The sequence below is a fragment of the Halyomorpha halys genome, unplaced genomic scaffold, assembly GCF_000696795.3.
Source record: "Halyomorpha halys isolate HHAL.00 unplaced genomic scaffold, Hhal_1.1 Scaffold348.1, whole genome shotgun sequence".
Lineage (NCBI taxonomy): Eukaryota > Metazoa > Arthropoda > Insecta > Hemiptera > Pentatomidae > Halyomorpha > Halyomorpha halys.
Window position 1 is genome coordinate 378869 of NW_027116547.1, and position 17089 is coordinate 395957.

The 17089-nt window shown below is 31.0% G+C and overlaps 1 protein-coding gene across 1 annotated transcript in view; it reads left to right on the plus strand.

Moving 5' to 3' along the window:
• Positions 1–17089, plus strand: part of singed (fascin domain-containing protein singed) — a gene marked incomplete in the record, with an annotated part of 118977 nt that overhangs the window by 30846 nt on the left and 71042 nt on the right. Inside the window, 1 exon segment of the mRNA XM_067053309.1 lies at positions 10124–10579. Within this exon segment, the coding sequence (XP_066909410.1) occupies positions 10130–10579 (450 nt within the window).

A 17089-nucleotide genomic window follows, 5' to 3' on the forward strand; every position in this document is an offset into this window, starting at 1 on the left:
TCTATTGAAACGTCATACATAAAACAAAACAACGAACTATTTCAATATATCAATATCTTCTTTAGTTGTTAGCAGTACCTGTAATTGTTTTGCGAATTAACATTTTATAACTTTTAACTCGCCTTGATGTTTTCTTGTATTGCCTTCCTCGTACATAAAACTAATCCCATGATTACCGTCGCTCTCTGGCATTGAAATGAATACAATTGTAACTCATTATCCTTAGCAAACATTAGTTTAGAACTTTGTTTTAATGTTTATAACCTTTTATCAGCTTGTTTGTTCGAAATTTAGTTCCCTATCTTATAGGAGTGACTGCTGTTAATTTAATCATGCATTTTTAATTTGTTAGTTGCTTAAATGACGTTTCTTATGAATAATATTCACAATATTAACCATAGTTTGCTAGTAATAATATTTTAGTTCTACGACAATATATCCATAAAAAAAAAAAAAAAATGAAGTGGCGTAAAATATCTTGACATTAATTATTATTATTTATTTTTTAAAATATATTTATTGAAATTTACATTACAATACATTCATTAAATATGATCTAAGTTATAATCTAGTGAAACAAGCTTGTAGAGAACTACCCATTGGTAGCACTCTAATAACTTTTTTATTCTAGCAGGTCTCCTGGCCATCTTTTTTTTTTTTTAAAACGCCTCGGAGGATTACCAGGAATGGAAGAGGATGCTAGGTTAGAAACTAGAGAGTTTGGGAGTTGAGTGGTTAGGGAGTTTATAATGGAAGAAATGATATCTGGTTCTAGCTAGATTTGTTACATAGGGAACATTAGGGTCTTTATGTATGATTTTATTTGTGATTAAGTGAGGAGCATTGAGGATTTTAGATTGTAAGGATTGGATAAGTGAGGAATTTGAAGGTTTAAAAGAGTCACATAGCTCAACTCCATATGTCCAGATTGGCATTATTACAGTGATGTAGATCAGTCTTTTGTAATAAGTTGGAAGTTTAGACCGTTTGTCTTGTAAGTGCTGTAACAGTCGAAACCGACGTACAGTTTCCTGTATTTTCAATCTTGTGTGAGGATTCCAGGTTAATCCTTTGTAAAATTAATTATTAAATTATAGATTTTCAAAATATTGAGTCATAGTATCAAAACAATATTAAAGCCAGTGGCTGATCCAAACAAGTGTCAAAATGCTTCGGGTCACCCCCAAAAAAGTTTATAAGAGCACTCTTTATAAACAAAAAAGTAAACTAATCTGAGAATTCGACATTATAAATATTAAATAAATTTATTATATATATTTTTTTTGTTACCTATTTTTAAAAATTTCGTACATTTTTGAATGTTATTCAAATATTTAAACTGATTATTATCAATTACTATTGCTGTAACTCTCATCCAAAAAACAAAAATTTGTTAACCTCAAAATTGTTTATTGAAAAACACTAATATTAGTCCGCTTGTTTGGCAATTTTGCAAAAATATCTACCTATCTTATTTCATGATCGCTACTGCAGTTGTTTCAACTAATAAATCATATATGATTACAGACAATGTGTTCCTAACCTATGTCATTCCCTAAAAACATATGGTTCGCTGCAAAAAGAAGGTACATTGCTCCATCCTGGGAAATTTAATTACTATTTTCGCCCCAAAACAGCAAATGTTACTTTAAACTACCTATTGAAGTTTAACAAGTTAAAATTCAAACTATTCTTGACCTTACATTTGTAAATTTTTCATGTACTTAAAAAAATGTTCACAATCTCAAATATTGAAATATTCCTATTTCATAACAGCGCATACTTTTTGAATAAGCATTTTCATTTAAATTCCCAAATACCTCTATCCATTTTGAAATCTCTTAAAAAAATAAATTTTTCGTGTATTCTTCGAAAAAAAAAATCAAGACTAATTTTTTTTTAAATAACTTTTATTAATATTAATATGGTACCACCTCTAAAAGATTGCATTTACCGTAGGCAACATAAATGTATACCTGCATATCCACTTGCTAAATATGATATATTTTATTTCCATTATTTCCTTTAACACTTTTTAGAATTATAATACCGAATTTTGAAATAATGATGTCTAAAAAAAAGATCTGAAATTATTCCTGTTTATAGCTAAATCTACGAACAGCTACATCTAAATGTCTATGAACGACAGTATAGATTTTCTTTTCTTGCATGAACATGTTCTGTATTGTTTTAATAATTGAATATATTTAGTGATTCTATTATTTTTATTTATATGAATGTGGGTTTACTAGGAGTACATTTCCCACGTTTGTTACATTCTAAATGATTTGATATGTGAAAATGGTATAGTATAAATAGCTCTATTATATGTGAGAAACCTAGCCTATCTTGATTGTATCACATGCGTGCGGTTGAGGTTTTGACAGATTCTTCTATGGGTGACACCACAATGGAAGATATCCTTTTGTATAAATTGAATAGATCCTCCTAAGCCTATGGAAAATAGAAGCAGCCACAACAGAAGAACATTGACATCCCTGGCGAGTATCTTGTTAAGGCGATTTGAAAATATCAGGAAGATTGTAATTTCAGATTAAATTTTCTAGTCCTTTTTATTTTTTTCATATGTTTTTCTTTTAAATCAATTTCATTTTACTTACTGTACTTGTAGTTATCACATTGTTTTTATTTAATCTCTTGTTAGAAATATAATAAGGAAAAAAGATAGTGATAAAAGTGAATTAGATTCCTTATAAGCATTGTCAGAAATTACGATTAACTATGATGAAATATATTAAAATACTGATTGTAGATAGCACATTAAGAATTAATTGAGAAAATGCTTGAACCTATGAGAAATGAGTGTGATATAGATAAAGGAACATTGTGGTTCTGGGAAGACGAACTCAATACTAAAAAGAAATCATTATATTTACATTACGTCATTCATTATTTGCATTACGCACAATTAATTTCATAAAAATCCGCTGCCTCTTCACATAGACTTAAGAGGATTTATAATTGAATTTAATTATATGTGAATTGGTGTTAGAGAAGCCTTTTGAGGATTTGAACTTTGTTCTCACTCTCTCCAACTATTTCTTTTTTTTTTTTTAATCTTTTAATGTTTTCAAGCAATGAAACTTAATGGAATCACATTTCAGGGATAATGCAAGTAATTGCTGTTAATAAGCAAACTTTTCTGTTTCTTTTTTTTTTTTTTGATACGATAATAATTTACAATGTATGAACTTTTAGCTTTAAATATGTGTGTAATAAAGTTAAGTCTTAATAAAGGATAAAAAATATATATATTTATACAAATATTGAGTGAATGAAACAAATATCTTTTGTTATACAATATACAAAGATTTTTCATGAATAAATATCTACGATATTTCTCTGCTAAAAGCCTATGTGTATTAACTTGTTATTCTGTCAGGTTCATAACAATACCTCTAAGGCTTCTTGTATAGAATTCTAAGTTGCCATTGTACCAGGTATAGACACTATGTATAGATACCCACACCGTATTTGGAAGCACCCACTAGTGAATGCTTTTTATTGTTATCTTAGTATGTATGTATGGATATAAAGATAAACAACAAAAAAGAACCAACGAGGGGGGTTCTACCCAAAATTGAAAGTTTTTATTTTTTATTTTATCCCTTTTCAATAAAAATACTCTTTTTTACAAAATAATTCAATACTAGAAAAAAATTAATTCATATAATGACGGGAAGAAGAAATGAACTCAAATAAAAAAAAAAAAAGTTAACGCTTAATACATTTTTTTTAGTACGATTTGAATGTTTTTTCGACAGCACCCTTTCTTTCTTATATTAAAATTCAATTCAATTTAAATTGTATATTTTTTCAAAAGCGCCATGTCACTGTCAGGTGCGCATAGAGAGGAATGCTTCAGGATGACTAAGGAGTATACTGCCTGTACTTTCATTGCCATAACCGGACTCGGATGACACTTGCTTTACCAGCGATTCCCTGAAGATCGATTCATCGACCCGACTTCGTGCAGTTGCAGAGAAAGTCGACGAGAAATGCCGAAGGACAATTAGACAATGCTTGTTGTGGGAATCCTCTGCCCCTCTTCTCTAATTGGCCATCGGCATAATTACCTCTCCTGGTTCTCATGTTCTTTCGAATATTAAGGTCTTGATGGGTCTCTTCCTTTGTTATAAATTATCGCATAGAATGTACAGAATTTTCACTTGACTAAAAAAAATGTAGGTTAATTGCGGTTGATTGTGCTGTTAAGAACATGGAAGGTGCTAATTGCTGAGATAGTCGCGGAAAATACTTCAATGTTGATTTTCTGCTTTATAAGAGAATTACCGTTATACATTTCTCTGAAATGGTTTTCCCATGGGGAAATGAAATTTGTTTTATTAATGAATTTAAAAATCTGTGAAAATAAGAAATCAGAACTTTCTATGACACATTAATTAATTTTTTGTTATAGTTTCCCAGCGCCGCTTTTATGATCTAATCTTATTAACTAAATAAATGGTTAACCACATTTTATTCGAATATTCTTTGCTCCTCTTAGCCCTCTTGAGTTGTTAATGAAGACCACCCCTTCCAGAAACACTCGACCAATTAAGGGACCACTTCAATTCTCTGCCGGACTGTGTCACTTCCTCTTTAATGGTCTCGTGGTAACAGCCAGAGGGGAAGGACACCAGGGTGGTTCTTACCACCATCCGAGATTCATTTAGCACAGGAACATAAACTGGTCTTTGGCTCCGAGTTTTAATTAAAAATAATCATCTACCCATAAGCTACCGTTTCTTCCCCACAACAAAAGGGAATTAATAAAGCTTTTTAAATTTTAACTGTTGTCGAAACAGATTTCATTAAATTTATAAACGGACACGGCTTTAGGTTGTTCATATTTTATCTGTTACCTGCATGAATAAAACATTAAATCCTGAAAATTCATTTGGCCTCCCAATCACTCTCTTTTTTTGATTAGGGAACGGAGTTAAGAGCTTGTAAATTAATGATCACAGAGAAATAAGCTAAAATAAATTATTATTAATTTATATTTAAATCTGTTTAAGGCACTGATGTGGTAATGTGCACAGATATTGGAATTACGTACAAAAGCCCATGCTTAAAACCACTTTTAAATGAATAACTGATAAAAACAGGATTCAAAATATCCGTTTATTTCATTTTTATTTAGTGATTCAGTCTAATGCTTGTATATGTTTTTAATTAAATAATTGGTAGAATGTGATGTTGGAGATCTAAATATTAAATATTACTTTTATTGGCCCATGTCATCCAATTATCAGAATATGACAGTCTGTCGATTTTTTTTTATCTAAATCCCTCAAACTTTAGACGTTTCAATCAATTAATATGCTCTCAGTCACACAAATTAGTCACCAGTAAAATGCCTTTGAATAAAGTTTACAGATTTATTAGTATTAGTGGGTGGAACAAGTTGAACAAGAGGCGGTTTTTACCTACCCAGTAAAATTTCAATTGGAAACCTATTTAACCTCCAAGTCAAACCTTCTGGTTTTCCTATTGAAGTCCAAAAGGAGAAATCATTCAAAAGAGGAGTTCTTGTGTTCTGGGATTTTATCAGATCCCAGAACGCCATATCTTATCGACGCAGACCAGTCACAATGTGCTGCGTAGTGTTGAGTTTCGTTATGTTCTTCTCCTTAATTATATTCCCATTATACTCCAGAGTTCATTTCTATTTAGGCCTAGTATCCACCAGAGGTTAAATAGATTTACATGGACGAACGTTGATTAGAAACCGAGACTTTCCCAGATCTTTATTTCAAAAGCAAAACAATTTTTGTGGTTTTTGGGACCCACCTGAATGTGGACAAATCATCCTTTTTTCGATCAGTTTCATTACCCTATTCACTCAATATAGTTGAAAAAGCCTAGAATTAGGAAACGACAACTTTAACTGCATTCTTCGAAGAAATGTTTGTTTTAAACAGCACTTTGACGTGACACGTACTTCCTCCTCTTGCATTACTAAAACACTCTCGGCTGTTGCCGCCTATCCTGTGCTGACAACTTCGAGATCTCGTGCCCTGAGGACGCCCATCGGCGAGATGAGTTGAGGCTGGTCGGTTGGTATTGATCCTGGTCGCCATGGAGACTGGCTCCGGTCCTTCACCCCCGCTGTTCACGGTCGCCGCTCGCGCCACATTTCGGTCGTGGCAACCTCTGTAGTGACCGCTCACTAATTAGCGTCTTCGTTACGATATCTTCTGTCATCGTATGGCCTTTGGGTCACAATAGTAATGAATTTAAAGCGGTTCTGATAAAGTAATTGGGGCCTACATATAGTAATTGGAGGAATTAGTAACAATTTGGATGTGGAATGAACTATTGAATTTTTCTGCCTCGTTTATTTGTTCACTTTGTGTTTCTTTTTTCTGGTATTAATGTGTACTACCCTACCATTATTTCCAATGTCTGTTTAGATGTAAATCTGCTCAATAAGAGCAGTCTTCAGAATATATAAATTAATTTTTTTTTTTTAGAAAGAATAATAGGTCCTCCGCAGTTGTAAAATAAATTACTTTTGTTTAATAACCTTAAAATATAAATTTTTAAACCTTATTTTTGATTGCTCTGTTAATTATGACGTAACTTAATTTTAAAGAATTTAAGTCCTAGTTTATGATAAATCTATTGTCCTGTAACTGCTTACATAATACATACTATTGTCCAATATATATTTTTAAATTTACTTGGAGTAATTAGCACTTCTCTCAGATCTTATCTTCTTCTGTAAACTGATTGATATTAATTTATACAATTCCGAAAATGTTGATAGTTACTAAACTACATTTAGTTTTAAACGCCTCATTTTTTCTGTTTACTTTCTCTTTTTGAAATTTTGTTATTGTAAAATTTTTTTTTATAGTTCAGTAGGATACATAATAACCTCTATTGATAGGTTAGTGATTTTTCGTTTAAGAATAAAATCTTCGGGACATTGTGGGCATTGGGACTTTTGTCATTGTTTTACATACATCCAGGAAATTACTTATGATAAGTGAAAATGCTTAATGAAATTTACGAAAATTTATATTAGAGGATGTCAACATAAATCCTAGTTTCGGTCTAATCGAATCAGCCATTCTCCAGATATACGTTAGTAGAGGAAAATGCACAAGCAAAAGCAGAATTTAATATAACGTATATAGAATTTAATGAAGAGGACGGAATCTGATAAAACGATATGGGACGAAATAAGTGCTAGGCCACACAAAGTCCTGAAAATTTTATCAAATTCGTGTTAATGGTTTGTTCTATTATGCCTGAGCACTAATTCCAATACAGAAAGACACGTAACCAAATTTGTTTCTTAATGTATAACTCATGAAATGTGAAAGAAAATTTTCAATTCTAAGGATATATTTTTTTGTAAGTTTAAAAAAAAAAATGTAATCAACCAGTTTATCTAATTAAGTCTTAGTTTTTATGTTTGATCTGTAAATCTGGAGCTAAATGAAGCAAGGATTGATTCACGCTCGTAGAATTCCCTGGGAAGGGTATATTGGTAGAGAATGGGGGAATACCGGGACCTGGAAATGGAGGGGATATTTATTGATGTGGATACCTCTGGAGGAGGAGTGGGGGAAGTGCTCTGTCCAATCAATTCCGTCTCTACCTTTGTTATCCCTCATTGTGTATAATTGGATCAACGATATTAAGGAAGATTGAGTGTCTATTTATTATACGTAATCATAATAGTTATTAAAGAATTAAGGTTATGTATGTCAATAATGTTTTGCGTTGTAACGTGTTATATGCATATATGTAAACTTACATACACAATTGAAAAGCTACGTGATCCTTAAATTAAAAGAAGCTAAATTATATGTCACATGACATTGGAAAATAGTTTAAAAAAATAGTTTTCCATCTAATAAGTCAATTGCCTTAGTGAGACTTGAAGGAAAATTAGTATTTGGTTGGAATCAATAGTTTTTGGGTACCTACTACAGGATTCACGATTATGGTGCCCATTACAAAAAAAAAAAAAATAGTACAATATAGTTTTCTGGACGAATAGATAATGATTTCCATGGTTCAAATAATAGTACAGATTAACTGTTTTAGGTATAATTATTTTTTAAAAAGTATCCTGCATTCTAGTTGTTCAATCATTACTCTGATATCTATAATTAAAGCCTTGGCGTGCTACGAACGTGTGGGACTGTCAAGCACTAAAGAACTCCTACAATTGTTTTAACAACATAGTGCACCAATTGTATAATTTTATTGTTGGTTGAGCTTTGAACTTTAGAAAATTGAAAACTTTCTGAATTTTTTTCATTATTTTTAGATATTTTGGTACTTATTGCTTTGGATATGAACAAATCACGTTTAATTCTTTATAAAATATTATAACACTTTGTCTTACTAATTTTATTTTGGCTTATTATTTTCATGAATAAAAGAAAGTTTTGTAACGTTTTGAAGTTAGACAACATGGAGTTGTAGATTATCGATTTTCTTCACACCAGTAAGAGTAAACTCTATTTCAAAAATCGTCCAATTCTTATTTATGCATAAATGTGAATTAAATACATATCTGACTGTAGTAAACTTCAATTACTAAGGTTGGAAAAAAAATTTACGTGGTTGTTTAACTTAATTAAATAAACTAAAATAATTCCCTTGCTGTAGAAGACGCTTAAATATTTTATTTTTTATTAACCTATTTATCTTTATTAACCTATCATTATACTTTTATTGGACTATTATTATTTAAATAAATCGTCGTATAATCAAGAAACCAATCTTTTTGTTTCAACCATTTGTATATACATCTTTTACTCTTAATATTTCCGTAACAGATACTCTTTTATAATTAATCTTTTCTCTCAGTCCATCAAGATTAGTTATTTTAACCACCTAAGCTCTCCAGCAGTAAAGGTCCTGCTTAATCGATGAAGTCATTAAGTCCATGCGAGCTTCGTTTGTCGTTATATATTTATCCGTTGACCTCAAAGTTCACGGTCCATACTCGTGATAATTATTAGCTAATAGGTTTTGAGCACTACTACGCTACTGCGTTATCGGTCTGTTAACCAACTGGGGTGAGTGGCGCGTCGGCTTGTCAGTTTGATCCTATCTTATGCCTTTTATCTTCTAAAGGGCCTATAAACTAATATAATTTAAGTGTAGCAGTTAGAATTTTATAAAAGAAAAAAGTAATGAATCATGAAGTAACCACCATTGTAATTTCTGTATACTATGGGTCCTAATATCTTATCTACCTTAAATGCCTCTAGGCAATGTAAGGAACTTTGTATAATTTATGTTTAAATATTTTATTTGATTGAATGAAATGAAATAGTCTTTTATTTATGCAGTAAATTAAAATCATACAAAATACAATATAACCATTTAAAGAAGATAATATATATAATAGGCAAAACATTAACTTCTATCGATTTTCTTTCCATCTTTCTGTATCCTTTCCTGCATAGGCCTTCCCTTTCGGGAGTAATAGTCAGCGCTTCCCGGGGTGACCAGCCCTATAGAGAGGCGAATTCGTTCCATTTCTCCTTCCAGACATCCCTGTCCTTAGCTTCTCTCCTGTCTCTCTGTCCTGCCATCCACTTGAACATAACGCATCTTTTCTTTTGACCTCTTTTGTCCTCTTCTACTTTGAATTTTTGACCATCTGTCCTCTTTGCACCGAGGGAGATGCCCTGCTTATTTTTATTTGCTCAATCTTTTGATTGAATAATATCTCCTTAATTATTATTCTTATTAGTGGCGGGTTTCACGCCGTTTTCCTATTTCAGGTCCTTTTTAGACCTCGATTTTCTAAGACTATCTATAGAAATTGAATATCGATGGCACAATTATTATGAATCAACTTTTTTTACTATTTTTCTTATAACATTGAATTTATCAATTTCCAATGTCTCTGCTCTGTCCATTGTAACAGTTAATACTTTTTGATTTGACATTAAAAAACACGTAAAATATCATAGAGTACATAAATATATACATATATCATTGTTATACTACTAAGGTTACATATTTTCTGAAATATAGGTATTTTTTAGCTGTTATGTAAATATATATTCTTTTCTTTGTTTTTTTAATGATCTTAATATTTACTTTTTTCCCCTTACAGATCAGGATGAACGGTGTGAACGGACTGAATGGACACACAAACGGAGAGCTGAACGGCTCAGGAAAGGGTACCTGGACTATTGGTCTCATCAATGTCCAATTCCGCTACTTAACTGCTGAGACTTTCGGCTTCAAGATCAACGCAAATGGAGCTTCCCTGAAAAAGAAGCAGATGTGGACCCTGGAACCCGTACCTTCAGAGGCCCAAACCGTGTACCTTAAGTCCCATTTGGACAAGTATCTCGCTGTGGACTCATTCGGTAACGTGACCTGTGAGAGCGAAGAAAAAGAGCAGGGTTCCAAGTTCCAAATCCAGGTCTCTGATGAAGGGCGCTGGGCTTTGAGGAACGTTGCGAGGGGATACTACCTAGGGGCTTCCTCTGACAAGCTGACCTGCACCGCCAAAGTTCCTGGTAACCCTGAGTATTGGCTCGTCCACCTGGCTGCCAGACCCCAGGTAAGGTTCTTTTCTTGTCCCTTTACCAGGCTAGTAGTGACAATAGTTTGTAATTTAGCTATTTTGAAGGGTCTGAGGTCCTTTTGTATTTCACTTTTCTGGAAATACTTTATTCTTTACCAAGTTATTAACCGGTATCGAGGGTTACTTTGAGAAAACTGATGTATTCAGAGGTTTACTCTTACAAATACTCATACTTTAAGTATTGAATACATTTTTATGGTCATTTAATAAAAATATAAATAAAAAATAATAATTATTTCAGTCTAAAACTTTATATTTTCAACTATACTCTGTTCTTGAAGCTTATAAGTATCAAAACGCATACTTCCTAACATTTATTGTTGGAATACCTTCAAACATTGAATGCCACCCAATCTGCAGTGCTTGCTTACCCTATTTCTCTTGGCTCTTTTAATGGACTGTAAGCACAATTGATCATTAGACTTAATGCAGAAGATACTGACCTAAACTAAGAATTTAAATATCGGACGGTGAGTGCAAGAGAGATTGAAGTCTTGAGATATTTAAATCTTTAACAAAAGTTCTATGAAGATATTGATAAATTAGTTTTTTTTTTGTTTAAGTAGTCAGTCACAAGGCATAACCGACAATTTACGAGCATTCGAAGTTGAATCTACTGGATAATTAATAAAATAATTATTTTTTAATGAAAATGAATTGTGATGAGAAAAGAATGGCTTTCACTACTTTCGCTCCCAACGTAATTATTTTCTAATCAGGCATTTCTTATTAATGGCACCAAGATTATGTTAGTATATAAATTTTAAACAATAAATTAATTATAAATATCTATATATATTATCTTATGTTAAAATATTGTTGTTGTTGAAAAGAAAAATAAATAATTAAGTATTATATTAGGGAAACACCTCTGAGAAGTAATATCCGAAAATTTAGTTTGTAGCGACAATATTTCGTTATGTTGTTATTATAACAATTGTTTATACATTTCTACATTAATTTCCCTACCTCAGTTAGCGTGTTGTTTTCGGAAAAACAAGTTTATTATCTTTTGTCAGGTAATAATCAAGAGGAATCTAGCTACCTCATCATAGAACAAACGCTTCCAAAATGTCAGTATAGTAAAATAATATTACAATTAGCTATATTTTGCGGAATGTTTATATTTCTCAATAGTTTTGGATTAAACCCTAAAATATCTACAACTCTTAATTATAGGGCGATAATAAAACAGTATAATTAGTCTTTCAATTTTTAAAGTCACAAAATCCACGGTCACAATTTCGACATCAGATAAATGAAATTAAAAATAAACAAATGGCGTTGCTGACCAAAGAAGTTCTGCGCCTTTAAACAAGAACGGGGATTTTGAACTTCAGCTATAAATGTCGGTATCGCGAGCTAGCTCTGAGTTGATTTGTTTACATTTATATTGCTTTACAGCTGAAGATGCAAAAACCAACCTATGGTGCCAACTTTTTTTCGTTTAAAAAAGTAAGTAATTGAAAATAAAAAGCTTCATTTCTGATAAAAAAGCAATCCACCTGACTAAAAGAATGGAATATTTAATTAGTATTAAAATTTATTGAGAAGTTAAAAGACGCAGAACTTTAAACACTGCAGTAGGGTGTTCAACCTTTGGGAAGGCCGCGACCTTTTCAATGGACCGGTTTGAAGGAGTTGATGCAGTTGAATAAATTGTTGATTTAAATAAATAACGTGATTCGTGTGCAACATTCTCAATAATGTCTTTAAATTGTGTCTCTCAGGTTTTTCGGGTTTTTCAAGAATATTTTAAAATTAAAAACAAATAAAATAAAACCTCGAGAATATTTTAATTTTATTGAAATCCAAAAGTTTATAGTAATTATAGTCAAATAATTATATTTGATTTATAGTATTCATACTTTTTGTCAATTTTCATTTATCAAAAAGTCATAAACTCTAAATATCGGAGTTTTAAAAGATTTATCATTATTTTTTCTTGAATTATTGTAAAAAAATTTAATTATGCTTCTGTATCTCACCGAAACCATGCCCTAATATTTCAATATCGGAATAGTTCTATTCCAGATCATCAACGAACAGTTCGGAATCGTGTTATAGGAAGATTATGCAGTAATAGTTTTTGGTTTGCTACATTTTGTATGAAAGTATATCTGAACATAAACTAAGTTTCGGATTCATAATTTTTTAGCATAATTTTAGATTATTTGAACATATAAAGAAAAGGGTAATTATTTCTTAAATCTGTAAATATACATTTTTTGAATAATATCAAAAACTTATGTGGTTTTTATGTGCTTCTTGAAGGTTGTCGTTATCAGGATAAAACGTAAAAATATTCTTATGACCAAGAATTTTGGTTTTCGTCTGTTTTTATTTCTTCCAGTCGTTCATTAAATTGTACACCTTTATTCAAAATATTTAGACGTTATTTTGTGTTTCCGTTTTTCTTTCGTGAAAGAAACTAAATGTTTAGATTGTTTTTCGACTTACTTTTTTCTTTTTTTTTTCAGGAAATAAAATAATTGTTAGAAATGTAAATGCAATTTTTTGTATACCGTAAACCGTTTGTGGCTTTCCTCTGACTGATGTTACGATATTCTTAGGTTTACTAACAAAATGGTTACCGCATAGAGATCCACGGAACTCTACATTGTTTTTATTTAGGCAGTGGATCAATTCCGTTTCGAAGGGTAGCTTAACAAAGCCAGTGATATATTGCTTTAAATGTCTGCGTTTGAATTAATTTCAGAATTGATTATATTGTCTACTCCTATAGATCTATTTCAGCACCAGTGCATTCCGGTCGTGGTAATGAACCACCCTGCTCATTCGGTTGGTCTGTAATTACCAACAACACCTTTATGGGAAAAGCAAATAATTGCATTTGGGTATATTAGTTATATAATTTTCAACATTACGTTTTAGCGTTCAATCTGATTAATACAGGAGAGAAAATAATAACAATTTTAGGTCAAAAAACGAATAAGATGTTTTGAATTAATTATCTTTTGCTTTATTATTTTTAATAATAAACCATTGTAATCTATCTAGGAACAAAACATAACTATCTCAAAACAGTTTCAGCAAACAAAGAATCCAAAATATTAATAAAATAAATCGTACCTCTGCCGTCTGTGGGATATTTTATTCATGGGGAGTGTTTTGTATATATATATATATTTTGTTTTATCAATTTTAAATCCTACGAACTAAATTAATTTTAGCCAATTTATGAAGTAACTGAATTAAATACATATCATTGAAAGCCGGCTTTGAAGTCATACATAATCCTGAAAGATCTTCGAAACTCCATATTATCATTTCAATTTCAGATTTCAAAATGGCGGCCAATTAAAGATTTCATATATAAACATAGAATAAGGATTCTATTTATTATCCCAATAAATATTCCTATAGCAATTATGCCAAATAGAATAACGATAAAATAATTATACCGAATTTGTGTTATATAAATAAAGATAAAATTATTATACTGAAGCTTAAAATAAAAATCGAAATAAATTTATAAAAAATTAAATTATGCTAATAGTTTTTAAATTAAAACTGTCAACTATGCATGGCAATCTTTATAAATAATTACATAAATTAAAAACCTAACTTTAAAATAATTTAGTGTTAAAACTCAAACTTTTTCCTTTCTGCTATGTATCATATCGTAATAATTTTTATTCATTATCTTCCATATAAGTTTAATAATTAGTTGGGTGTAGAAAATAGCTTTTATTTTATTTTATTATTATAATTTTTTTAATTATAAAATAAAATTCTTAAAATTAAAATCTCTTCTTTCACTGGAGTAAACTATTACTAAAATAAAGTAATTATTATTATGAAAAGAAAAATTTATTTTCTTAATGTAGTGATTAATCTAGCTTAAGGTAGTATAAAGCGCAGGAGAGCGGAACTGCCTTCTAGATCCCGGATTAAGTGAGTATTAGCTCCCTCTTCAGCTCAGCACCTTGGAAGGGGGATTTAAGCCTTCACAGTAGTAGGGATCAACCCTTTCTTCCTTCTTTGCCTAGACGATATTTTTTATATCTCAGATTCGTGTGATACCTTCTTTGAAGCTTTTGTTGTATATCCGAGAAGTACAGATATATATCTGATTGAAAAGAGGAGCTTGCCTGGAGTGAGTGGCTGGAACTGATCCAATTCCAATGGAACGAGGAAGAATCTCTGTAATTAATATTGCTTCCCTTCGTTCTAAAGGCTCTTGCAAGACAAAGTGCTGTCAAGACATTCTCGCTTCTGAGGAGGGTTGCTTGCTAAATGTAGCATGGTGTCGGATTGATGAAGAGATACTTTCAGAAAACATTCGGGAATCAAGGGGTCGTTCGTGGTTGACAGCTCATTTCGACTTCTCTGACGAACGAATTTAAATGGTTTGGTTAAACTTTTTCAGATTTAAATAAGTTTGTTTTAATTCATTTTGGGAATATTCAATGAAATAATTCTGTTTATGAAGAAAATTTTCCCCAAATTAATGATCCATTAATCAAAAAAGTTCAAAAAGTTTTTTTTGGAAAGAATTCTTTTGTTGGCAGACGATTTAATGTACTTGCATAATTTGATTTGGTATTGCATACACCACAGAATAAATTCTTTAAGAAATTTGAATATCATTTTCACTCATCATCAATAGACGATTGACTTGTTGAAAAAAAGATCTGGTTAGATATTTTTAAAAACACATTTCTCATAGTTCAGAACAATGTTGGATATAAAAAAAATCAAAAATTGGAGGAAGATGGTTCGGGTGACGGTCAGTGAAGGTTTCAAAATAGTAACATAAAACTATTTATTGCTAACCAACGTTTCGCCCAATTTTGCAGAGCAGATAAGAATGGTGCTCTGTTCCAACTCAAGTGTTTAAATTTCAGTTGGTACAGAACACTATTCTTATAAGCCCTGACGAAGCCCTGCAAAGTGGGACGAAACGTTGGATGGCAATTAAAAGTTTTTTGTTACTATTTTGGAACCTTTGTTGACCGCTATCCGGATTATCTTTCTCCAATCTACTCATTCATACATTCATAACTATCTTCTTCTCATGTGAATAAATCAATAATATTGAAATAGTCTATTTAAACTTAAGTCTAGAGGCTATCTAAATAATATGTACTCACATATAAATAAATAATTGAATGGTTATATATATTAAAATATTTTCTTAAAAGTTTTGGTGCAAGGGGGAAGATTTCCCTGCTGTGCTATTTTTGTCTGGGACCGTCTGGTGTTAGTTTTTTGGATTCCTTTGCATAATTGGAGTGCAGGCTCAGTTACACTTCTAAGCCTAACAGGAATTAGTAAAGGCGACTTAAATGATTTACGACAAGATCTTCGATCTACTCTCTGACTCATAATTATTATATAATATAGCTGGATTTGTACCCATTTTTTATTTATTAATAAATCCATTCTTTATTATGATGATATTACTTTATAGTTCAAAATTTACGTTATCTATCTTAGAACATATATTATGACATTTCACTTGCGGAAACGATAATTCATATATAGTAGCAACAAACTTTTAAAAAAATAAATAAAATAAAAATGATTGATAGTTCGAAATCATAAACGTTGTTGAATAACCACTTAACCTATACTATAATGTTTTTATATATGTATCTTTTTAAAGCTTAAAATATTTTCTTACTGACATATTTAGCCTAGGGACAGAAATATGAAATTATCAAATATTAATCCTTTCACTCCCAGTGGGACAAGTCTCAATGGATGCTTCTAATTGTCTTTGAAGTAACTGTGGGGAACGAAATTGCTTCCTCGCACCACTGGGACTTGCCCCTACTACATGGAATCATTAGGACGTCTTGCCTCCATCAATTTTACCACTAGGACAAAAACCAATTTTCTGATAAAAATAAAGTAATAAATTAAAAATAAATGAAATAAAAACTCATATTTTCTATCCTTAAGGTCTCATTTAGAGATTTCAAGGCTTTTCCTTGTTTTCTCAATTATTCAGAATTACGGTTATTACGCTTTGATAAGAAATAATGTGTCTTAATTTATTGGAATTACGAAATCATTCCGTTGGTAATCATTGTGAAATTAATTGCGAGTTACAACCCAAGTTTGGTGATTTCGAGCTCATATGAAACTGCAATTAGGAATAAGACATTACCTGAACAAACGACTTTCGCTGAGTGGTTTCCGCTGATGTTAGAACTTTCTAATCGTTAGTGTGATTCTAATTCAATTAAGGCATTACCAACATCATTCATGAATGGAAAAATACAAGTGTACAGTATATTTCGTTTCATAGTGCCGAATTTAACAGCAATTCGTGCAACTGTATTTGATTCGAGATGTGCAAGATTAACATTGTTTTATGTGTGATTCATAACTATATTTTTAAAAAATGTTACTTGATTTGCATTTAAAATATTATACACATATGACAAATATATAAAAATATTAACATTTTAGTCTACTAAAACGGGATTGCTATTAAGCCAAATTTATTGAGGA